The sequence below is a fragment of the Adiantum capillus-veneris genome, chromosome 11 (assembly GCF_014529385.1).
Source record: "Adiantum capillus-veneris isolate H3 chromosome 11, ASM1452938v2, whole genome shotgun sequence".
NCBI classification, from domain to species: domain Eukaryota; kingdom Viridiplantae; phylum Streptophyta; class Polypodiopsida; order Polypodiales; family Pteridaceae; genus Adiantum; species Adiantum capillus-veneris.
In genome coordinates this window covers 112,433,747-112,459,436 of record NC_140941.1, presented here as the reverse complement: position 1 = coordinate 112,459,436, position 25,690 = coordinate 112,433,747, and the positions used below count along the sequence as shown (strand labels likewise).

Sequence of the window (25,690 nt, the reverse complement as noted above, 5' to 3'; positions counted from 1 at the left end):
TAATGATGGATCGCCCGCAGTTACTTCTTTAGGACCTGTTACAGATGAAAACGCCTCTTGAATATCTTCTTTTGAATCGCCCCTAAGCACAATCTCTTTCGGATTAACTAAAGCATCATGTATTGTCTCTTGAAGACCCGTTATTCTGGAATACTCGTGCACGACTCCGCAAAATCTTGCACGTGTTATGCTTGTCCCTTCAATCTCTTGTGACAAAGCTCTACGCATGGCAATTCCTACAATACTGGCTTGACCCCTTTTAAAGGGAGATACAAGGAAACGATCATAATGAAGCCGCTTACTTTCTATTTTGGATTCAAGGCATTTCCACTGAATTTCCTGCTTAGAGGTCGACATCTCGTTTTTGCGCATACGTAATTTTTTTTTCTCTCCTTTTGATGTGACCAATCACTAGTTAGACGCGTCTCTTTCTGGGGGGTCTACAACCATTGTACGGCATAGGAGTCACGTCATGTATGAAACTGAGGATTATGCCGCTTCTGCGAATAGCTCGCAAAGCGGTGTCTCTCCCCGGTCCGAGCCCGCTCATGATAACTTCTGCTTGTTTCATACCCCGATCCACTGATGCTTTAATTGCATTCTCAGCCGCAGCTTGCGCAGCAATGGCGTGCTTTTGCGTGTTCCCTTAAATCCACAGGCACCGGCGGAAGACCAAATAATTACCTGTCCCCGGACGTCTGTGACGGTAACGATAGTGTTATTGAAACTCGCCTGTATATGAATGACTCCCTTTTGAACTCCGCGTTTTCCCCCACGTGAACGAATTTTTCTCTATTTATTTGACTTGACATAATTAATTAATTATTTTTATTGGGAAGCTCTGTTTAATTAATATTCTTTTTCAGATATAAATATTTATTATCCTTGTTTCTGTTTATGTTTTGAGTTGCAACAAATTACCATGATTCATCTACGTCGTAGAATCAATCGACATTTTTTACATATTTTCCGAATGGAAGCACGGATTTTCGTATCTATAACCTTGAATTAATTGGGTAAATCTACCTGTAGGTTTGCTACATGTTTCTTCGATCTAATCAAGATAGGAAATTTGGCAAGAGAAGTGGTTTGGTTAACTGCCGAAAATCTAAACTGATACCGAAATCTACTAACTATTGTTTGTATGCCTACTTCTAAGGCGGTAGATGATGCGTCCCTTGGTAAGATCATAGGGACTCAGTTCAGCTCTTACCCTATCTCCTGGTAGTATTCTTATATAGCTGCGTCGCATCCTCCCCGATATATGAGTCAAAACTTGACATCCATTATCTGAACACGCTCAAAACGTGGCATTGGGTAAAGATTCTGTAACTGTACCTTCCATGTCAATGAGATTCTGTTTCTTCATCATTTGGAATAAGTAAACCTCCTATTTACATTACAGGTTTCTCTAAAAAAATTCTTTTCATTGAAGACGTAACTGGTGAAAATAAGTAACTTTTGTCCCTGTTTCTCCCTTTCAATTACCAAATATGGCGTAGAATTTCCCCCCCCCCCAGTTTTTCTTCGCCTAGCTTCCCGATCTGTAATGAGTCCATAAGACGTTGATAAAATTGCAATTCCCATGCCCCCTAAGATCTTAGGGATTCTTATATGATCGCAATAGATTTTGAGACCGGGTTTGCTAATGTACCTAAGAGTTATAGTTTAGTTGCCACGTAAGGTAAGGCTTTTTTTCTTTTTAGCTTAATAAAAGGCTTCAAGCTATAGAGCTTAGGCATCAAACTAGTGAGTTAAAAGAAGGCAAGCACTTACCTAAAAAAGGGGACCAAGGAAACTTAACTTTGGAAAGCACTAGCTCCTCTGACAAAAGCAAAACCATGAGTTCGCAACCTACAGAGCAAAAGAATGAAAAGACTGACTCACCAAGCCAGGGTAAAGAGCCTTATAAAAGTTGCAAGAAAAAGAAAGGAAAAAGGAATATTAAGCACCATCCATTACCACGCGAACCACCGGGTTCATGAAAAAACTAGGGTAGAGTGTTAAAATAACATTAGTGGGCAAGCAAATCCGTCATTTTACATGGTATTCTAGATTTTCACTCAAACAACCAAGGATGAAACAAATCAACGTAATAGCTAGGTTACCTAAACGGGTGAAACTCTTTGTCTTTAACCATTTAGGAATGCAATCATTTTTCTTTAATTGGCTGCTCCGCTCGGGCTTTCCCTCCCCACGAAAAACCCTTTGCTACGCTTGCATCTTTAATTGGGCTTTCTCTTCACTTGCCTTTGACCGTGGCTCTTTAGACTCTTAAAGGCATTCTCGTTAATCCTACCATTACGTTGAATGTAGATGCATTGTACTAATAAAAGATATAGCGCTTAATCGCTTGGGCTTTCCCCCGGAAATCCCTTCGCTTGCCTTTACCCGTTGCTGCCACAGTAAGGGATCTTTAGACTCTTGAAGGTAGGCTCGTCAATCCTACCATTACGTTTCAAAATGTAGATACATTTAAGTAAAGTAAAGTAATTCTTGATATGGCTAATGCTTTATCGCTTGGGCTTTCCCCCCGGAAATCCCTTCGCTTGCTAGGATTGTGCTTTACAGACTGCCATGTAGCTGAGATATCAGCGTGCAACCTTTCAATATTCACTTTTTTATTAGAGAAAAACGAAGTATAATTATAAACCATGATCTATTTATCATCTAATGGTCAAATCGTCCATTTCACGCAAACACATTATCTTCCGGCTGTTTGCTCATGCCATCAACCAATTCTATTACGTCAGAAGGATGCTTTGTGTCTTTCTGAATCGAAGACGTTTGTTCCGGTTTCCTACGCCGGCCGCATTGGTCAGGGCATATTGTCTCGATATGATACGGATTGTCACATGGACACGAGAAGCGCTTTGACTTATGTTATGAGATCACCTTTCAAAACGGAACCTAAAGGCAGGCCTATGAGCCAACCTATGTAATAGCTAGTTGACCAAACAGGTAATCGCATGCCAGCAAGGGTTCCGCGCGATAGATAGAGAAATCATTGGGCCTGACCTCATAGTCGTAGTGCTATCGCCGGTTTCCCTTCCACGCCAATCACTGGGGAAGCACTAAGTAATGGTATAGTAGAAGAATCGCGTGAAATGTAGGGCAGGGCAGGATGGTGGGGCTTTCGATACCCATGGACATTTCTCGGGTTTCTGTGCAGCTATCGAAGTGCTCCAACGCAACGACTCCTGTATTGGGTATCGAAGGAAGTCTGCCAATGCAAGGTCGGAGATAGCTTTTCCAACCGAGTTGCCTATCCGTCCACGCAGAAAGCCAATGACGGCAAGCAAACCAAACGGAGAGCCGCGACTCTGCAATGGAATGATCCAAGCCCTAAGGTAGCGGGAGAAGGATAGCGTCATGCCTGATCAGTGGAATGACCCAGCTACGTACGGTGGAGTGATTCAAGCCAGGTAGCGATAGTGGCTAGTTTGCGGGACAGAAACTTTCGTGGTTGGTGTGGTGATTTTCTCGTGTTCCTCAACGCTTCAAAGAAAAGAAGCGCTCGAAAAGAATAATAAAAAGTGAAAGAAAAGAAGGAAGAAAAAAACAAGTTTTTGAGATTCTAAAAAATGATTTGATTTTGTTTGAAAAAATTATGGGGATAAGACCTTATATAAAGATACAATAAAGAAGTTACTTAAATTTAAAACAAACGCTAACTTTTTGAAGATTTGTAATTCATGTAACTATACTTTTAGATTAATAAATAAACTATCAAAAGATTACAACAAATTTAAAACAGAGGTTAATAAGCCTTTAACCAATATGTTTACTGAAGTATCAATTCCTTTATCGGTTTCAGAACCAAACCCCCCTGTATCGTCAGTGCCAGATCCTTTATCTATGCCTGATCCTGTATCGTCAGTGCCTAATCCTGTATCGTCAGTGCCGGACTTTGTATCGTCAGTGTCCGATCCTATATCGTCTACGCCTGATAGTTTGTTGCCTATGCCTAAACCTTTATCGTCGGCTGATCCTTTATTGTCACCTGATTCTTTCTCGTTACCTTGCTGCTGAGGATCAATCGATAGATCAATCCTCGGCCCCAAAATTAACAATAAATACGCATAAATCATCTTCGTCGAAACCCGTAGCTTCTTTGTTAATACCAATTGCTTTTTTGCCAGTAGCTTCTCCGTCTTCGCCCGCAGCGTCGAAACCCGTAGCATCTTTGCCAATTGCTTCTTCGTTGAAACCCGCAGTTTCTCAGCTAATTGCTTCTTTGCCTTACGCTTCTTCATCGAAACCAATTGCTTTTTCTTCTTCTTTGTCGGGTATACAATGTGTTTCAACCCCGCATATAGTAAATTCAGTAATAAGTAATAAGTTATCAAGCCTAAAACTATTGTTATTAAAAGTGGTAAGTTTATTTTCATTAATATTTCATATAATAAATAATAGTTATTTAGGTGAGATAAATGAGAATAGTTTAATTGACAATTTTAATAGTAATTTAATACAATATGATATAAGTATTCTTTTAAGTATAGTTATAGCATTAGTAGTATCATACACATTGAATTATAAATCAATGTCAAATAACAAGTTACTAAGAAAAATCTTATTTCAAGTGTTGATAACATTTCTTTTTGTTTCTTTTCTGAGACAAAAAAGTGCTTTTTTTGCGTGCTAGCTACACCTTTTTATTATTATTACACAGACACTTAAGAATTAGTTACACTAGAAGGTGCAAAATTAATTGGAGTAGGAGCGGCTACCATAGCCCTAGCAGGAGCAGCAGGTATTGGAAACGTATTTAGTTCCATGAATAACCTCACTAAAAAAAGAAATCTCTCCTTTATTTTGAATAACCTCACCAGAAATCTCTCCTTTCTTTTGAATAACCTCACCATATATCTCTCCTTTATTTCTAAGAACCTCAACATATATCTCTCCTTTCTTTTTAATAACCTCACCATATATCTCTCCTTTCTTTCGTTGAGAAAGGTATTCTTGTTTGTTGCTCTTTTTTTAATTTTATTAAATCTAATTGGGCTTGGGTTTGCTGAAACAGCATACTGTATGAATATGGGCGCTAGTAGTTCTTCAATAGTAACTCAAGCGTCTTCACATTCACAGTTTATGCAACTAAAGGAGGAAAATTGCCGTTTAATCTTATTTGAAACTTGGCAAGATTGTGATAAAATACTAAAAACCTGCCAACAAGGCAGATTGCCCAGCGCTGAGAACGGTTATGAATTCGTTTCACAGCTGCAGCCTGCGCAAATAAACAATCTAGTAAACTCTATCTCTGCCAAGTTAAACCCCTCCATAGTCAGCGAAGCCACAATGCAGGAATGGGCTCAGATTTTGGTACAGTTTAAGGAGGCAAACTCCCGTCTGTTCACGTCGTTCCATAAGGACCTTATTCCTGGCTTGATGCTCATCTCTGGGGTATCTCTCCCTTTAAGCATGTCCCCGGAAGAGGGCATAGAACTCCTCTTGATCTTTCTCGCCGATCCAATTTATACTGGGATCAGAGGAATGAGTTGAGAACGCCACTACATTCTTGTACCCTTTGCTCTTAAAAAGTATCGCTGGTTTTCCCTGCATAATCTGGGCGCATGGTCGAATACGTTCAGTCTAGCGTTGGTAATTCTGTAGAAATAAATGGATGCACGAAGTTCATTCTAACGCCGTAGACACCGAGAGTTTAATTGGTTGAGCCCTGAAGTGCCGAAGGGCAATCCCAACGCAAACCGTAGTCATTGATAGTTTCTCATACACGCCTTGTTTCTAAATTACCATGTTATCGTCATGACGGGTTTCGTAACCTCGTCGTGTACACGAAGCGACAGTGAATTGATCTCTAATCACAATCACCCAGTCCTCTTAATGGTGTCGCTAGGGCAAACAAAACAAGCCAACCACGGGAAGGAAGGCAGAAAATTGAGTAAATAGAAGCAGAGGATCAATAATGTCTGGGTTATTTCACTGGCCCACTTTCCCTTCTTGCCTGCTTTCGATACTTTCTGCCTACAACCTCTAGCCTTTCTTGCTATCAAAGCAGTGCTTGCTTGGTTGCGGGGAGGCTAACCTTTCTCAGTTCCACGAGGCCTACTTTGGCTGCCTTTGCAGGATATCGCCTATCTTTACTTTTTAGGGGTTACGGGGGCTATCTTTTTTTCTTGATCGTATCGGTTCCTTTTTTTCTTTGTACGTACCGTGCATTAGTCTTGATCCTAAGTGGCGAGGCAAGGAAAAGGTATTCTGTACAATGAACCAATGAGGGCCGTAGGCAACGGGCAGTTCATATCTATGGCAATGCGAATCTATCAGTTACACAAAAACGCGTCGCGCCTTCGCTTCGGCTGCCCCCTTCGTCCCTTAGAGAGTAGTAAGACTTTAGCCATCGCAAATCAGTCAGTACTAACGTGTTCATCCCTTCGGGCCTCAATTTATTCATGTATTCAAAGCGGCAGCTAAAAGTTCAAGTGCTTCGCCGTGTTACACGTAAGTAGGGTCTAAGGTTGTATAACATAGTGACGAGGCTCTTGCCCTAAGCGTAGTAATGCGATTAGGCCATGCCAATACGATTTCAGCGGCTTCGCGCCTATGTATGCCGTGGTTACGTGTTATCGCTTCCCTTTGAAAAGGCTTGTATTTTCTCTAGGTTTCGAAGCAACACAAAAACAAGCCAACCTATGTAAGATTCAGCTTGCCAAGTTTAAGTTTAAGTTTAAGTTCTTTGAGCTAACCTCGTTCCCTTATTAAGCTACTGCAAGGCAGCTAATAAAGCAGCAAATTACTAATCTATCAATCAATACATGGAAAGTGGCAGCTTGGACAGTCAGCTTCATGGTGATAGCCGTTTTTCGGCTCTCCATAATTGCTATACTAAGTTACTCCACCCTACCAAATTCACCCAAACACTATGGCTATCCCTACCATTTCATTGTACATAGGCGTGTGTGAGTTAGGGGGCTTTTCCCATATCTTCTTAAAAACCCTCAGCTAGTTAGTCACTAAGCTAGTTGAGCCAAAAAAAAAAATAAAAAAAATACATAAAAGTATATTATGGCCTCTTTGTGTGTAAATATTTCATTGTATATATGGCCTAAATATAGGGATTTTTTATAATTATTTTGATATTTTATTTAAATATTTCTACTTAGGTGTGTGTTTTATTAAACCTATGTACACCTTCTTTCATCCTCTTACACCATAATTATATTTTTTGCCAATATGTACATACTCTAACCTCATATTTTTCCTTTATACAAATCACTCCCACATTTTCACCCTCACCCTCGTGAAAATAAAAAATTGATTTCTACTCATTGGTTACTTTTATTATATTATTTACTTGCATACCTTTTCCTCTTTCACCCAAAATAATTCAAGAAGAGACCATATCATATGATTCCAATATCTTTCCATATCCATAACTCCTCCATATTTTTATTATTATTTTTACTCATTATTCTAACACCATGTGCTCATTGAGCTAAAGTCCATGAATAGTCCATACACTAGTGCCACCATGTATATATTTCTTATTTCACCAATAATCCTCCTCCATGCATGGGTCAAGGGCAACTTGAATGCTTTGTATTATAATATGACAAAGGAGGGGCTCACTCTTGGATGCATTGTACAAATTCAACAAAGGAGGGGGCCACTAAAAGACTTTTGCAGGCATAAAAAACAGGCTTTTTGGTGAGAATTTTGGCACCTATCTCCACTCCGAATTTGGAGCGGTGGTCAAAAGAGAAAATGTAGCCCACGCTCTGAATAATCACCTCAAATTTTTTCATGATTTTTGGAGCTACCAGCGGTGAGCTATGATTTTTTGAGTGGACCCCAGTTTGCCCACTTTTCTCACAAGTAGCCCTTAGTCTTCTCTCACCCTTCCACACACCTACTCACTCTTACACATCCCTCCCTCTCCTTCTCTCACTCAAACCTGAAATTTCCATGGCTTCTCCCACCCTCTTCACCATTACCCTTCTCTCTCATCCCTATAGTTCTTTTATGAACCTCTACATACATACACCCTCTCCATGTCTCTCTCTATTGCTTCTATGTTACAATTTCATTTACCTCTCCTAAAATATCTAAAATTCAGCATCTTAACCATGATAACTTCTGCAAATTGAGGATTTTTCATCAACAAATCCTCTTTTCATCGTGGTGGTCAACCGTGGCGGCGGCGTAAAGAAGCGAAGAAGAAGAAGAAGACCAGCGGTCATTTTTTCCACAATCTACACAAGGGTGAGTTCAAGCTTCTTCAAAGCTTCACCATCTCAATGATTCTCTTTTAATTCACCCCTCTTCCTTCATCAAATCAATTCACTCTACCCATTGTAAATGTAACATTAACTTTCTAGTGATTACTAACGACTAACATACTAACACAAAATAGCATTGACCTAACCATAAAAGACACCTCACCTCAAGACATGTATAGTAACTCTCTCTCTCTCTCTCTCTCTCTCTCTCTCTCTCTCCCCTTCCTTAAAACTTACTTTCACCTTATCTACCATCAATAATGCTCTCTTTTGAGCCCACACCCATGACTCAAGCAGACAAAGAAGGCCCGCAATGTTTTGATATTCAAAAAATCATAATCCTGATTTGTTAGCTTGTAAATTAGGATTTTCAATAATCTTAATGAGGGGTCTCCAACCTATAAATAGGCCCCTCTCCTTCTTGTAAAACAACCTCCAACATCTCACATAGCACCCCAACACTCTATGCGTGAGGAGAGACTTAGGTGTAGCAACCACTTGTGAGCTTCACTCTTGGTGTGAGAGAAGCTTTCAAGCTACACATTGCAAGTGAGAGAGCGTGAGTTTCACAAATCTCAAAACCACTATTGTATATGCTCCTTTATCATCAATAAATTGAGGTTTGGTGCATCAAAGGCGTGATTCGACGTTCAAATCTTCGTCCTTCCATTTGTGCAATACGGTTTGGTGAATTCAAGGTGACTTGTGTATTTTGAGTTTTTATCAGTTGATCTTGATTTTAGAAAGTGTTTTAGTGTGTTTTTCATTGCCAGTTTTGTGTCCATTGTAAGAGGGTATTGTGGTGAGAGGTCTCCCACTCCCTAAGACAGTGTGTGTGTGTTTTGGCAATGCTTAGCAATCACTAAGCATTGAGTGAGTTTTGTACAAGTTCTACGATAGCAACCTAACGAACCATCTCCATTTGCAAGTCACAAATAAGGTATTATGCAAGATCCTTTTCTCTCTCTCTTACCTTTTCTCTAGCTCTCTCTGGTCCAGTTTGTGTGTGTCTTGGTGTGAGGTTGTTTGTGTGTGTTGTGTGGTGCATCTTCTTGGTTGTGGCAAAATCTCTCTTGCGTCCTAGTTCGCATACCATAACTAGGTGGTGCCCCTATCTTGTTTGGGTTTGGCTGTGGGTTTGTTGTTGTGTTGTGCTTGTGGTTGCCCCAACCCCAATTGAGCAGCACGGGAGCCTTGAGGGGTGTTTAGAGGTCGCCTCTCTTGTTGCCCGCCCCGGACCGCCTCAATTTTGGTGCCCCCACGGAGGAACAGGCTTGTGTATGTTTTGTGTAGGCTCAACCTTTAGCATAATCAAGTAGCTTGCATGAATCACGAGAATTTGTATGATCCCTTCATTCCCATTGCAAGGCAAAAGGTACACATAATTGTTAGTACTAAATTGCAATTTCAACGTGTAATTCGTAGAATTTTAGGTCCTCTTAGGTTGGCAGAGATAAACACATCAGTAAATCCTTTTATTTTGCCTCTCATTAGGTACGACCTTAGTTTGGACGTCTATATTTTTGTTTTGTTTTAAGCATTAGGTCATGCATAGACCATGGATAATGGCCCAGGAATAGAGGTTTTCCCCTTCCATTTCACTCCACACATTAGAATAAACATTGCAATTAGTAGGAAAATCCATTTTCAACAACGTATGGTGTTCATGTTTGGTGCCCAAAGAGTAGGAGAAATTCTCGCATCACCAAACCCTGTCATCCTACCTCTTATTGATTATCATAGGTCGTTTGATGTGAATATCTTTATTTTGTTGTAGAATAGATTGCAAGCTAGAAAACATTATTGTGTAAATCTTTTTAAGAAAGAAAAACAAAAACGGGTGTCACTTTGAAATCAATTCAATGGAAAGCCAACGCCAAATGTCTGGGTATCCTCTTTTCTTTGGAGAGCCTGGAGAGGATGCTGAATTATTTTTAGCGAATTTCAAGATGTCTTGCCGTATCAAGAGGATAATAACTGATCAAGAACGTGTAGAAATGTTTGAGGTGGTCCTTAGGAAAGATGCTAGCACTTGGTTTGACTCTTTGCCTGAGGAAGTTAAGGGGAATTACACAGAAGTTTTGAATCGTTTCAAGAAATACTTCTTTGATCCCCAAAACACTCAAAAATTATGGCAAGACATTGTTTCTCATAAGCAAAAAGACTTAGATGACTACTACTTGTACAAGCAAGAGTTCCTACGTCTTTGGGCTCTATGGATACGAAATGTTGCTAACCCTGGTGATGGTGCAGAATTTCTAAAGAAGGAGAGGTTCATAGCCGGACTCTTTCCTGACCTTAAGGTAAAATTTGAGGCGGGTGCACCTGCTACCTTTGATGCAGCTGAAACTAGGGCTGCTGAGAAATATAGGAAACTCAAGTGCTTAAGGGGGGAGGTTCCAATAGAAGGTCTTAGACCCAAAGGTAAGTAACAAGCATCAACATGTAAGGAGCTTCCTGAGGTAACGGTGGAAGTGATTGAGAAGTTAAATGAATCCTTAAGCAGCCTGTCAATTCACCTTGCACAAGCCGTAGGTCCAAAGGGACAAGCAAAGAAGTCTGAAGAGCGAGACCCACGACCTAGGAGAGTCTTGCAATGTTGGAATTGCGGAGAGTCTGGACATGGGATGTATAATTGTCCTTGGCCCCGTGGAGAGCCAGGGAGACCTAACTTGAATTACCCAGTGATGAATGCAGGAGAAGGAGCTGGTCAACAACCAAGGCTTCTACAAAGGCCAAATGGACCAAGACCACCTCCACAAGGGGTAGAAGGAGTTCCACCTTTGCCAGATCCAAATGTGCATGTGGTAGAGGTGACAAACTCAAATGAGGTTGACATGGAAGCAAATGGCATTAAGCGTGGCCGAGGGAAAGGTAAGGAGAAAGAAGGAGTTAGATCACAAAGTGACCATGGACGAGAAAAGAAGGCAAAGGAGACCAAGGAAGCTAAGAGGACTCGACGTCGTATCAACCTCCAAGACTTCCCTCTTGGACATGGTATGGCTCCGTACAACTTGTTGGAAGACATGAGAGGTAAGGGTCGTGATATTTCATGGCCTCAATTTCTTGCATTATGTCCACAAGTTAGGAGGGATTTAACAAGGGCAGTTAGCACTAGGAGAAAGGTAAAAGAGAGTGTGCCTGTTGTAAAAATTGCACAAGCTGAAATGAATGAGGACATTACACCGGTGCTAGACTGTTACATCAAAGGGAGATTGGTTAGGAAAGGTCTAGTGGATGGGGGTGCACAAATTTGCATCATGACAGAGGGACTCATGCAAAGACTAGGCATGCACATCCATGAGACACCTGAAATCAAACTGAAAATGGCAAACAATAGCAAGGCTAGGTGCGTAGGAATTTGTAAAAATGTTTTTGTGGAGGCCTTTGGCATTAAGAAGGCAGTGGATTTTTATGTTATGTCGACCAAGGGAAGAGGTTATCCATTTATCCTAGGAAGACCATGGCTAATGAAAATGCGAGCTTTGCAGGATTGGGAGAGTGGGAAATTAATTTGCAGGAATGACAATCACAAGAAGGTTATCTTTGACATGAAGGAGGAACGCCAAGAGGAGCTCCATGAAGAATCATCTCAAAGTGAGACGAAAGAAGGTTGGACCGATAGCACTTCAGAAGAAGAAAGTAGCAGCAGCATTACTGAAGAGGAGTCTTCCATCGAAGTCATGGGGGTAAGGTTTAAGCCAAGCAACCAAGAGACCTCTTGTCAAGGCTTGGAGGAGGTAGGTCCGCAAGAGAACGAAGGTGTTCAAGATGAAGGGATGCTGGAAGGTATGCTATCAACAACACTTACAAAGGATGAAAGAGAGGAGTTCAAATGTGTGCTAAGGAAGTTTCCTAGACTTTTCGCTAAAGACTACACCGACGTGCGTGGGGTAGATGTTGTTCAACACAAGATTGAGTTAAAGCTTGAGGCCACACCTAAAGCTCAGAAGCTACGAAGGCTAGGAGTTATAAAGGAGCAGGCTCTACTCAAGGAGGTAAGAAAGCTTCTAGCAGCAGGTTTCATTTATCCAGTGGAGAATTCAGAGTGGGTCTCTCCTGTTGTTGTCACTCCTAAGAAAAACGGAAAGTGGAGGGTGTGTGTGGATTACCGTCCACTCAATGAGGCAACAAAAAGAGATCACTTTCCCCTCCCATTTCAGGATGAGATACTAAATGAGGTAGCTGGTCATGAGAAGTACATTGTGTGTGATGGCTACTCAGGCTACTTTCAAATAGGTATCGCATTGGAAGATCAATTGAAAACAACCTTTATCACTCCTTGGGGTTGTTATGCTTTTAGAGTCATGCCATTTGGTCTGACAAATGCTCCTGCAACATTCCAACGTTTCATGAACATGGTGTTTCAAGCATTCTTTGGAAAGTCAATTAGGGTGTTCATTGATGATTTTTGCATTTATAGCTCAGAATCATTGCATCTACAAAGGGTAGAAGAAGGTTTAAAGAAGCTCTACGACATGGGAGGTCAACTCAACCCCGACAAGTGCCACATAGGTGAGGATGAAGTGATCTTGCTCGGTCACAAGGTTTCCTATAAAGGCATTGAGGTGGATCCTTCAAAGGCAAAGGCTCTTATTGAGCTCCCATCACCGAAGAGTCTTAAGGAGGTCATCTCTTTCATTCAGAAGGTGAAGTATATGTCACGCTTCATTCACTTAGCCTCGGAGTTGCTTCATCCTTTGCAAAAGTTGACACAACAAGTAGAATTTGCATGGTCTGATGAGCTTGAAGAGTACTTTTGTAACATTAAAGTCATTTTGTCAGAGCTACCAACACTCATGCCTCCTTGTTGGGAGTACACATTCTTTGTTAGCTCTAGTGTTGGAAGGGAAACAATTGGTGCTGTGTTGCTACAACAAGATCCCCACAGTACAAGGATGCGACCCATCTACTTTGCTAGTAGGGTTATGAATGCTTTGGAGAGAGACTACACAGAAGCAGAACTCATGATGCTTTCTCTCATGTTTGCGGTGAGAAAGTTTAGATCCTACCTACTACCAAAACCTTTTGTAATTCTCACTGCAGAAAATTTGTTTCCTTGGGTGTCATCTCAAATGAATCTTAGTACTAGGATCTCAAAGTGGATTATGGAGTTGCAAGAGTTCCAATACTCTTTCAAGGTAGAAGATAGTGTGCGTGCACAATTGGCAGGGATTCTCACTTATAGGGTACATGAGAAGGAAATTAAGGTGCCTCAAGTAAAGACCCTACCATTGCCACCACCAAAAAGTATTCCCAATGCTTTTACCTTGTTCTTTGATGGAGCTTTTCGACGAGCCACAGGGAAAGCAGGGGGAGGGCTAGTGTTGCTCAACCCAAGTGGAGAGGTGGTCACGAAAGAGAAGGTCAATCTACCAGGTTCAACTAGCAACAATGAAGCAGAATACAACACACTACTTCATGGTTTGAAGATGTGCATTGGCCAAGGGATAAAACGTCTCATGGTAAAAGGAGATTCACTTCTCATTGTTAAACAGATTTTAGGCATTTGGGCATGCAAGAATGAAAGCTTAAGGACAAAAGTTCATGCCATTCGTAGGATGTTTAATCAGTTTGAAGAAGTGCAACTATATCATATTCCAAGGAAACAAAATGAAGATGCCGATTTACTTGCACAACAAGTAGTTACATGTGTTGAGAGAGAAGTGCAGGTCATCATGGTGGCAGCAGCTGTCAAGCAACCGAGATACCAGGGATTGGAGTCATTGGCTCCCATTATCGGCTACATTTTGGAGGGTGAGTTTCCACAAGACTTCACGAAGACTCAGAAGAGGAGACTCATGAATAAGGCAAGTTTTTATCTCTTCCTAGAAGGCTCCCTCTATCAAAAAGGGAAGGATCAAGTGTGCAGAAGAGTACCAACTATCGAGGAAATCCCAGCCATTCTAAAAGGTTTGCATGAAGAGGCATGTGGTGGTCATTTTTCCCAAGAATCAACTGTGAAGAAGATTTTGCTTGCGGGGTATGTTTGGCCAAGCTTGCATGTGGATGTTCAACATTGGTGTAAAAGCTGTCACAATTGTCAGATAAATGGAAATAGAAGGTTGGTGCATGGCCCGAGGCAAATAGTGCTTGCAAATGGACCCTTTGAAAAGTGGGGCATTGATGCTATGGGTCCTCTGCCTAGGACAAAAAATGGTAAACTCTACATTCTAGTGGCTGTAGACTATATGACTAGGTGGGTGGAAGCTCAAAATGTGGCAAGAGTGAATGAGAGGACAGTTAGCAAGTTTGTGTACACTCACATTTGTTGCAGATTTGGCACACCTTTGGAGATTGTTTCTGATAATGGTCCAGGGTTTAGGAAGGGCTTGCTCACAGAAGTTTGTGAAGAGCTTCACATTCTACATCGTCATAGCACACCATACTACCCACAATCAAATGGTTTGGTGGAGAAGACTAATGGTGTCATTGCAGGAATCATTAGAAAGATGGTGCAAAACAAGACAAAATTATGGGATGACTTCTTGGATGGTGCCTTGTGGGCATATCGAACCACATATAGGGAAGCCACGGAGTTCACACCATTTCACTTGGTCTATGGTCAAGAGGCTTTGCAGCCTATCGAGCTCAACATTCCAACAATGCGACTTCATGGCAAAGGAGCACAAGATGATCAAGAGGTATGGATGGATCGACTTCTTACGTTAGTGGAGCTTGAGTGGAAAAGAGAAGCAGCATACGAGTGCTACAAGAGGAAAGCCACACAAGCGAAAGAAATGCACGACAAGAAACTGAAGGACAAAGGCATCAAGGAAGGAGAGCTTGTGCTAAGGTATGACAATCGACTTGACAATCGTTTTGATGCCAAGTTTGAAACTAGATGGCAAGGGCCATACATAGTCAAGAAGGATTTCAATTCTAGTTACTATCAGCTTATGGACTTGAATGGTAAAGAGCACTCCAGGAAGGTAAACGGGTATCGCTTGAAGCCCTATTTGAGTCGCCTTCTACCAAAGGATCTACCAAAGATCTGTCCAAAGGCCGCTGTCTCATGTAAGTATTGTTACATGAAGCATGAGTGTAACTCCAGCCAAAATTCTGAGGGGCCAAACAATGAAGATCTCGTCAAGGACTCTAAAGCACTCTCTTTGGAAAAGATGCTCTATAATGGTACATGAATATACCATCATCCAGGGGGAGGGCTAATGATAGCCGTTTTTCGGCTCTCCATAATTGCTATACTAAGTTACTCCACCCTACCAAATTCACCCAAACGCTATGGCTATCCCTACCATTTCATTGTACATAGGTGTGTGTGAGTTAGGGGGCTTTTCCCATATCTTCTTAAAAACCCTCAGCTAGCTAGTCACTGGGCTAGTTGAGCCAAAAAAATAAAAAAAAATAAAAAATAAAAGTATATTATGGCCTCTTTGTGTGTAAATATTTCATTGTATATATGGCCTAAATATAGGGATTTTTTATAATTATTTTGATATTTTATTTAAATATTTCTACTTAGGTGTGTGTTTTATTAAACCTATGTACACCTTCTTTCATTCTCTTACACCATAATTATATTTTTTGCCAATATGTACATACTCTAACCTCATATTTTTCCTTTATACAAATCACTCCCACATTTTCACCCTCACCCTCATGAAAACAAAAAATTGATTTCTACTCATTGGTTACTTTTATTATATTATTTACTTGCATACCTTTTCCTCTTTCACCCAAAATAATTCAAGGAGGGACCATATCATATGATTCCAATATCTTTCCATATCCATAACTCCTCCATATTTTTATTATTATTTTTACTCATTATTCTAACACCATGTGCTCATTGAGCTAAAGTCCATGAATAGTCCATACACTAGTCCCACTATGTATATATTTCTTATTTCACCAATAATCCTCCTCCATGCATGGGTCAAGGGCAACTTGAATGCTTTGTATTATAATATGACAAAGGAGGGGCTCACTCTTGGATGCATTGTACAAATTCAACAAAGGAGGGGGCCACTAAAAGACTTTTGCAGGCATAAAAAACAGGCTTTTTGGTGAGAATTTTGGCACCTATCTCCACTCTGAATTTGGAGCGGTAGTCAAAAGAGAAAATGTAGCCCACGCTCTGAATAATCACCTCAAATTTTTTCATGATTTTTGGAGCTACCAGCGGTGAGCTATGATTTTTTGAGTGGACCCCAGTTTGCCCACTTTTCTCACAAGTAGCCCTTAGTCTTCTCTCACCCTTCCACACACCTACTCACTCTTACACATCCCTCCCTCTCCTTCCCTCACTCAAACCTGCAATTTCCATGGCTTCTCCCACCCTCTTCACCATTACCCTTCTCTCTCATCCCTATAGTTCTTTTATGAACCTCTACATACATACACCCTCTCCATGTCTCTCTCTATTGCTTCTATGTTACAATTTCATTTACCTCTCCTAAAATATCTAAAATTCAGCATCTTAACCATGATAACTTCTGCAAATTGAGGATTTTTCATCAACAAATCCTCTTTTCATCGTGGTGGTCAACCGTGGCGACGGCGTAAAGAAGCGAAGAAGAAGAAGAAGACCAGCGGTCATTTTTTCCACAATTTACACAAGGGTGAGTTCAAGCTTCTTCAAAGCTTCACCATCTCAATGATTCTCTTTTAATTCACCCCTCTTCCTTCATCAAATCAACTCACTCTACCCATTGTAAATGTAACATTAACTTTCTAGTGATTACTAACGACTAACATACTAACACAAAATAGCATTGACCTAACCATAAAAGACACCTCACCTCAAGACATGTATAGTAACTCTCTCTCTCTCTCTCTCTCTCTCTCTCTCTCCCCTTCCTTAAAACTTACTTTCACCTTATCTACCATCAATAATGCTCTCTTTTGAGCCCACACCCATGACTCAAGCAGACAAAGAAGGCCCGCAATGTTTTGATATTCAAAAAATCATAATCCTGATTTGTTAGCTTGTAAATTAGGATTTTCAATAATCTTAATGAGGGGTCTCCAACCTATAAATAGGCCCCTCTCCTTCTTGTAAAACAACCTCCAACATCTCACATAGCACCCCAACACTCTATGCGTGAGGAGAGACTTAGGTGTAGCAACCACTTGTGAGCTTCACTCTTGGTGTGAGAGAAGATTTCAAGCTACACATTGCAAGTGAGAGAGCGTGAGTTTCACAAATCTCAAAACCACTATTGTATATGCTCCTTTATCATCAATAAATTGAGGTTTGGTGCATCAAAGGCGTGATTCGACGTTCAAATCTTCGTCCTTCCATTTGTGCAATACGGTTTGGTGAATTCAAGGTGACTTGTGTATTTTGAGTTTTTATCAGTTGATCTTGATTTTAGAAAGTGTTTTAGTGTGTTTTTCATTGCCAGTTTTGTGTCCATTGTAAGAGGGTATTGTGGTGAGAGGTCTCCCACTCCCTAAGACAGTGTGTGTGTGTTTTGGCAATGTTTAGCAATCACTAAGCATTGAGTGAGTTTTGTACAAGTTCTACGATAGCAACTTAACGAACCATCTCCATTTGCAAGTCACAAATAAGGTATTATGCAAGATCCTTTTCTCTCTCTCTTACCTTTTCTCTAGCTCTCTCTGGTCCAGTTTGTGTGTGTCTTGGTGTGAGGTTGTTTGTGTGTGTTGTGTGGTGCATCTTCTTGGTTGTGGCAAAATCTCTCTTGCGTCCTAGTTCGCATACCATAACTAGGTGGTGCCCCTATCTTGTTTGGGTTTGGCTGTGGGTTTGTTGTTGTGTTGTGCTTGTGGTTGCCCCAGCCCCAATTGAGCAGCACGGGAGCCTTGAGGGGTGTTTAGAGGTCGCCTCTCTTGTTGCCCGCCCCGGACCGCCTCAATGGCAGCAGCATAAAACGGGATGGTCACGATGGGCAGCCTGTAGCCGTAATGGGGCTTGGTTGGGAGAGTTAGAAGCGGATAGCTTTCGGTATAGCGTTCGCTATTCTTGCATAAGTGTTGTTTTCTCTACATCCTTCATTAGGGTTTTTTGCTCATTAGGCGAATGTGCTTCTAGACAACGCACTGAGCTAGAGGCATACGTTTCTGACTTCGAGATGGCATGATTCACTTTTTTTGCCAAGCCAAGCTTTTCATGCTAGAGGGGCTGGGCCCCAGACCAGTAGATCTGGGCCAAGACAGGATTTTTGGGGGAGAAGGCACTTAAAAAAATCCAATACATACAAGAACTTTAAAAAAGACCGAGGATATAATATCTTTAAGCCAATCTGCCAAAGTGGGAGGGTCCCTTCCCAGTCAGGCACTGAATCACTTGAGCCGGAGCTACTGCCCGGAGCAGGTTCTTGTGGAACTCCCTTCGAATTGTTAGTAAAGACTAGGGAATTAGAGGACTCTGCCTGTGGCCTTTCCGTAGGCATCGGCGGAGTTTTTGAGTGTTCTGCACGCGAAGCAAATAAACATGAGAATAAGGAAAAAAGCTAATCCATTAGAAAAAGGTTTCTATTTGATTTGTTTTACCGATATTTATGGCATTTCAATTTAATTTTCATTGCCTCAGGCAGGATAGCGAATAATCTTACTTTACTAGCGGCCTTTAACTTGCTTGATAAACCAACGGAGCTTTAGATGTCAGCGTCCCAAGCAAGGACTACAACGAGCCATGCCCGTGTCATTAACGGCCAGACTCCTATACATAGTGACTCTACACCGTTTAAGGTATAAAGTTAACTGTAGATAGCCCGACTTACAGCTTATAACATAAAACTTCCTAAATGCCAGCCAAAAACGAATAGGCAAAGCACTGTCAGACTATTTGAATTGCTTTAATATGCTAAAATAAAGCAAAAAATAAGGAAAAAAAAAGATTCCAATTCCTATCTTATTCGATCATAACGACTTTACCTGTCTCTGTCGAATCTAATCTTGCTGATAACTCAATAAGATGAAGCAATAGCCATAAAAGAAGAACTGCCATGAATACCGGAACAAAAAAAGAAAGGATTCATTAAGTACGTACTTACTATCAGTATCGTTGCCTCTGCTTGGTAGCTTCATAGCAGGTGCTTTTGGTCGTTTCTTAGGGTCAAAAGGAACCGCCATAGTAACTATTACATGTGCATTATTCTCTTTTACTTTCTCCCTGACTGTTTTATACGAAGTTGCACTGGGAGCCAGTGCTTGCTATATAGAGATTGCTTCATGGATTTCCTTGGAGATGTTTGATGCTTCCTGGGGCTTCTTTGGCGACTGTGAAGTCACCAGATGAATTGCCGGATAGATCGATTGTCTGGACGCTGCTGTTGCTTTGTGGCGAGACGGGCTCGACTCACTCTATGGAATAATTTTCTTTTTTAGAGCCCCATAGCATGTTGAAAAAGGGGCCTGGCCTACTATACTCAAAAACTGCCCTTGGAGGCTCCCGACCGTGTCTCCGAGACACGGGTAAGACTTACGGATCATGAACTACAGATCGGTGGAGAAGGGATCCTGGCTAGCGTTAGACAGGGTCCCCCCACACAATACAGAAGGCTATGGATAAGGCATATCCCTCGCGCATGCGCAGCAAGAAGGCGCAGATGCCTAGACAAATAAAGGCCTAACTGAGTCTAATAAGGACAACACACACACCATTAGCAAGCGCACCCGTGCCTCAACATCAATAGAGTATTCGGTGGAACCGGCGAACCATGCATTCGGCCCGCTGCCGGTTAAATGCGTAAAACAGAGGGCCCACAGTACCCGCTTCTTTAATTAGCCGCTCGGGCTTTCCCCCGGAAATCCCTTCGCTTGCATCTTGGCATTGGCCTTACTACGGGCTTTCCCCACCCGAAAGCGTAGCTTGCTAAGATGGTGCGTGCTTTACAACTGTTAATTATAGGGGCTAGCTTCATCCAGCCATTCTTTCAATGAACCTAATGTCGTAGGAGGGGGCATATCGCTATTAGTAAACAAAGGGTGCGTGTTATCTTTGCTTTTACAGAGCTAAACGTATTAGCCCTGTCAATAAGAACGATGCTGGGAAAAGAGATATAATTATAATCCATGATCTATTCCCCACAAGCGAAACTCTAGTCTAGGACAAAAAGTCATATACCTGGACCTCTTTATTGGCTAGATACTTTCGTAAGCACAATCTCGGATACTGCCTTGGGCAGTGCTTCTTAAGCAAGCTGAAATAACGTCAAAACACGCTTAGCAAGAATGCACACTTTTATTTGCTTGCATGCTTTAATTCATGACTGATGCCATACGAAGGCTGCTAGCATTTATCCACACCTTAATGCCATGCAGAAGGTGCTAGCTTTAATCTGCTTTTTTACCTTTTCCATCTTCTTTTAATCTGTACTTTTCATTGTAGGACTCAAGCAGGGACTTCATTGCGCTGTTTACATATAAGCTTAGCGGGTGCGGCTTGAATCCAGCCATTAACATGCGTGCTCTCCATTTATCAGCAAGCTCATGGCGCTCAACTCGTTCTACGCCTTCACAAGTTTACTATAACATTGACAATATCACGAGCCAAGCAATGCTCCTTGGCATTCACTCTGTCTTTGCTCTCCGCCACATCAATACAATAGACTCGAACACAGCAGAGTAATAATCCCTTCCACTGGCGTTACCAAAAAAGGTAAGGAAGTATCTTTTAAATGCTTGAATTCAATTGTGTCTTGTTAGAAGAAGGTGGAGACGCCGAACTTGAATTCGATTGCGTACTGTTAAAAGACAAAGAAGCTTACGGGCTTTTTTTCAACGAAGAAGTTGATAGGTTCTCAAAGCTAAGATAACCTAGGGATTTCTCTAACTCTTTTGAAGAAAAAGAAGAAGAAGAAGAACCATGAGGTCGGAATAAAAAGAAGCGCCGGGGTTTCTCGTTTAATGATTCTCGTAACGCCGGGATTTCTCTTTGTATTGCGTACTGTTAAAAGAAGCATTGGGGTCTTAGCGACGAAGAAGCTAAAAGTACAGATTGTTTCTTTAATAAAGAAGGTGGGGACGCCGAAGCTACGAGGACGAAGACAAAGAAGCGGCAGGGGGTCCAGAGATGCTAAGGGTACAGATTGTTTCAAAAAAGGTATCTTTTAAAGTCATTTGGACGGAAGGGAACTGCCTTACCTTGGACTGAAGGGAGCTCAGAGCCCATTGACAAGCCTTGAAAGGGTTGGACTGAAAGAAGCTAACCTTGCTGGAGGGCCACCTACTATACTAGAGACCGCACGGCTCTGGCTGTATGCCGTTGCATCAGGGGAATACAGGCTGCTGATGGCTGTCAGTATCTGCATCTCCTCTGCAAAAATGACTCCACCGTGGCTAGCTGTTGCGCCTTGCAGTGCAGAGAGAGGCCTGCTGTTGGTCTGTCAGTCGGTAACAGGGCCGCTGTACGCCTGGCCCAGGCTTAGAGTATTTGTGCCTGCTGATACCACATTTAGAGGGGATAGCATCTGAGCGGCCGCACGAGCAAAATTGAGGCTTTGGCAGCAGCCCTTAGCAGCAAGACCTTGTATTTGCTTATTCCTGCGTATTTTTTTGATAGTTCTTTAAAAATCTATAACATTTTATTAGAATACATCCTGTCTCTTAACTTTAGTAGTTTTACGTGTAGTTAATACTATAGCCCCGATCATAGCTACTAATAAGATCAGACTAGACACCGGAAACGGAACCAAATAGTTGGTATAAAGTAAATTGCCTAATGTTTCTAAATCAATCCAACTTTAGATTCTTTCAGCATAAACCGTATATTTTGGATAGGTTTTATTTAAATTAGTTGGTAGTATTGGAATGTAATCATTGTCTAAGATGAAAAAGATTTCCAACCAAAAAATCAATCCAATAATACCACCTACTGGTAAGTAGCGTAAGATATTTTCATAGATTTTGGCTATTTCGGTGTCTGGCATCATCACTACAAATAAAAATGACACAACAATCGCGCCTATATAAACTACTAAAAAAATCATAGCGAAGAAGTCAAGATTTAATAAGATAAGTAAACCTGAAGTATTACAGGAAACAAAAATAAAAAAAAGAACAGAATGGACGGGGTTTTTAGCACATATAACCGTAACAGCAGAAACTAAAGCCAGTCCTGAGGAAACATCAAAGAGTAGCACGGTTTTGTTGTTTCCCTTTATTCTTCTATATTAGTGGCAGTTCGTCTTTGGTTTACATAGATTTCTATGTCTATGGAGGAGGAAAAGGACTTTTCTTTTAAGGCTTCTCTGACATCCTCTGGCAAAATTAATCTAGCTCTCACGCCCGTATATTGATCAGGATCATTTTTAAAAAAATAAATGCATTCAATTTTCAAAAAAAGAAAGCAGCCAATAAACTATACTTCAACATTCTTTGATAGAAAGCGCACGCAAATTAGGATTAGCAAGGTATAAAAGACCTTGACTTTAAACCATAGGTAGCACTTGCTTTGTTATGGATAGACAATCTGATCCAATTTGCTGAATAGACATACCTCTGAAAATAAAAGCAAAAGAAAAAGTAAGAGTGGGAGTGAAAGTATGGCCTGATTCCGTGACCTCTCAAGGCGGGTTTCTAGTAGGAGGGATCGGATTAAACGAGGATAGGCCCTTATGGCCTAAAGGTGAACCGGAAGCGAGGTTCGAACCCAATAGCTACTTTTGCTTGAGTTGATTTCGCTATGACGCTACTAAAGCGATCTACATATCTATCAACACAACAGAAAAGCCGGTTGGATAAAGAAAATTGTCGTTTAAAGGGAAAATGAAGAAGATACGAAGGTTTAATTTTCAGATACGCTAATGGTCCTATGGCCCCCTATTTAAGTTTTCTTTGGGAGTTATTCACTAAGCAATGGCTCTAGCTAGTCGATAAGGCTAAAGCGACAAGAAAGTAGAACCCGCGGCCGGCGTAGGTGTTTTTTGTGTGTGTGTTTTTCTTGCCTGTGGACATTATAAGTAAAAAGAGATTGCATCATTTTACGTTGTTTGGGAGGCATGAGCTGCTAAAAGAACCTGCGGCAGTTGCTATATGGGCATTGTTACGATCGGAAGAGGGCAGGGGAGCTTGCATTCCAGAACCCCTACCTGATGGGATGCGGGGAGCCGTATGACAGGAAACTGTCACGGGCGGTTCTGAATCGGCGGTCAGGCAGGGAACTCTCAACCCGATTGATCGACCATAACTGAAATAAGGCTTTAGAAAAGTCGTCTCGCCGTCGCTAAGAAATAGTTTATTTACATGAGTAAGAAACTGACGTATTTCCATTGGTCGCTTTCGTTTCGTATATTAGTTATTTCGTATGTCTTGTATAGTTCTCCGCGAATTAGCATTAGAAGGTTCTTCAATAGGCATAAACAAGTCGTGTTGGTAGCTAGTTGGCTTTACAAGTCCCGAGGAGTTGGGTTAGTCTTCCTTAATTACTAATTACTGTTTTGCTACTATGTGGTTTACATAAAATGGCATTGCAGGCAAAAAAAGCTTGAGATCATTTCAACCGGTGGCCTTGGCCTTTACTAAGGTCACCTCTAACGTTTTACTGGCTAGGTAACATAATGGCAATGTATTGGACTGCAAATCCTAGAATGACGGTTCGACTCCGTCCCTAGCCTATTCCTTTTCTTTCAAAGGCCCCTCTTGCTTGCTTGATTCAAGGGTAGTTGGAGAATACGGTACGATGAAAGTCGTAGGCCTTGTTTAGAGAGGAGTCATTGTCTATTGCCTGTATGGTAAAATCTTTTAGATAGGACTAAGAAGCGGCAGCTTACCTTATAGCAGATGCCAGTGGTTCAAGTTTACTTATCTCCAACCTGTGATCTAAGTTAATAGAATCGCACAACACACAGTAGTATGGAAGAATTACGGAAGAATCTTGATCCGCTGGCCGGTGAGCGAGGCACTTTAACCCACGACCAATTCCCTATGAAATGAACGTTGATAAAATCCCTGCATCGCATGTAATAGCACGTTGACCATGTTTCCAGCCAACACAAACAACACCCTATTTAATCAGGGTATGCCTCGTGTCTGCGTGCTTGTTTGGGCACGAAGTTCATTCTAACGCCGTAGACACCGAGAGTTTAGTTGGTTGAGCCCCGCCCCGAAGTGCAGTCCCAAAAGGCAATCCCGACGCGCTGGGTGATCTCAATGATAGCATGTAAACTATAGGTCGGCTTTCTTTTCAAATTTCTTTACTATTTTCTATTAACTTTATGAAAATAAAGTCTTCAGGGTTTATGTTAGGCCCGTAGGATTCCGTTTTGTCTTTAGATTCAGAATCGTTGTATTTGCTAGAAACTCTTTTCGACATAAAGAAAGGGCCAGAATAATTGCCTTTAACCCAATCCAAGGCCAAAAAGCTATAACGCTGTTTATTACGTAGTTTTGTCTTCCTTTTTGATCTTAACTTCTTCGGGTATTCAACAAGCTAGCCTTTAGCAGGGGCTGAAGATAAAGTAGCCTTAGGTACTTAAAGTGGAGGTAACGTAAATGAATTAATAGATAAAGACTAAGTTCTTTAACGTCGTCTGAGATGGCTGACTCAGATGAAGTAGTAGGCGAATTTGTTTCCTTTTCTTAAGGAAAGGAGTTACACGTAAGTTTAAGGAAAAAAACAAACCTATGAATAAAAAAAAACCAAAAAAGCCATTAGCAAAAGCTTAAGCAAGAGTATCAAATCCAAGTTAGCCGTGTAATTTAAAAGCGTATCAAAGGGCATGCATGTGTAAGAGTATTGAAAAAAGACCTGCTTACCGGATATCCCACCCGCCATTAACAGTGCCTAGTGCTCCAGTGGGCAATTAAGTGACACGCAAGAGAAAAAACAGGGAGAGTGGCTGAGTGGTTAAAAGCGACAGACTGTAAATCTGTTGAAGGTTTTCTACGTAGGTTCGAATCCTGCCTCTCCCATCCCAATAAGTGGCAGTTCAAAAAAGATGTTAGCCTTTATAGATAGTGAAACGTATATTTAAGGCTTTGCCTAGGCTAAAAAAAACCAACCTAACTATACAATGGCCTTAACTGCGTGCACAAAATCTCTCTCTTTTACCCACACCGTCAGCAATGACTAGACAGTCTTGCTTCCCCTTACTCCACCCACCTTTTTCGTTGGATTGACTTTTCCCTGCCTAACGACTTTAAACCAACTAGTACACCATTAGACTTACTAAATACCGACGCAGTCAAGTTGATAACGAACATTCTTGAGATGAGGGGCTCGGCTCAAACGATTACATAGACGAGATTACCTTCTTGCCTACCTTAGCAGTTCCTTTTAGAGTGGGCCAAGGACCCATCAAGCTCTATTTACGTTGATTAGGAAACGGCAAAACGCTAATCGGAAACCAATCATTATTTTCTTTTTTATAGAAACATAACCAAGCGAATGCAAAAGCCTATGCTTGTTTCCGCGCCCCGCGCTAAGTACACACAACCGTAATTGTGTATATGGTTATAATTGTTGGGGCCAAGTCTGTGCAGACCTGGCGCGTGATTCATTTTTGTCAGTCGCA

General features: G+C 41.4%; 1 protein-coding gene and 1 non-coding gene across 2 annotated transcripts; one reads left to right on the top strand and one right to left on the bottom strand.

The window, feature by feature from the left end:
• Window positions 1-3,737: 3,737 nt before the first annotated feature.
• LOC147447842 (uncharacterized) lies at window positions 3,738-4,091 on the bottom strand. Its single transcript, XM_086524423.1, has one exon. It carries the CDS (start codon window positions 4,089-4,091, stop codon window positions 3,738-3,740), a length of 354 nt encoding a protein of 117 aa, XP_086380549.1.
• A 20,914-nt stretch (window positions 4,092-25,005) lies between these two features.
• Window positions 25,006-25,088, top strand: TRNAY-GUA (transfer RNA tyrosine (anticodon GUA)). Its single transcript has one exon. It is a non-coding gene; the product is annotated as a tRNA-Tyr (tRNA).
• The last annotated feature ends 602 nt before the right edge of the window (window positions 25,089-25,690 follow it).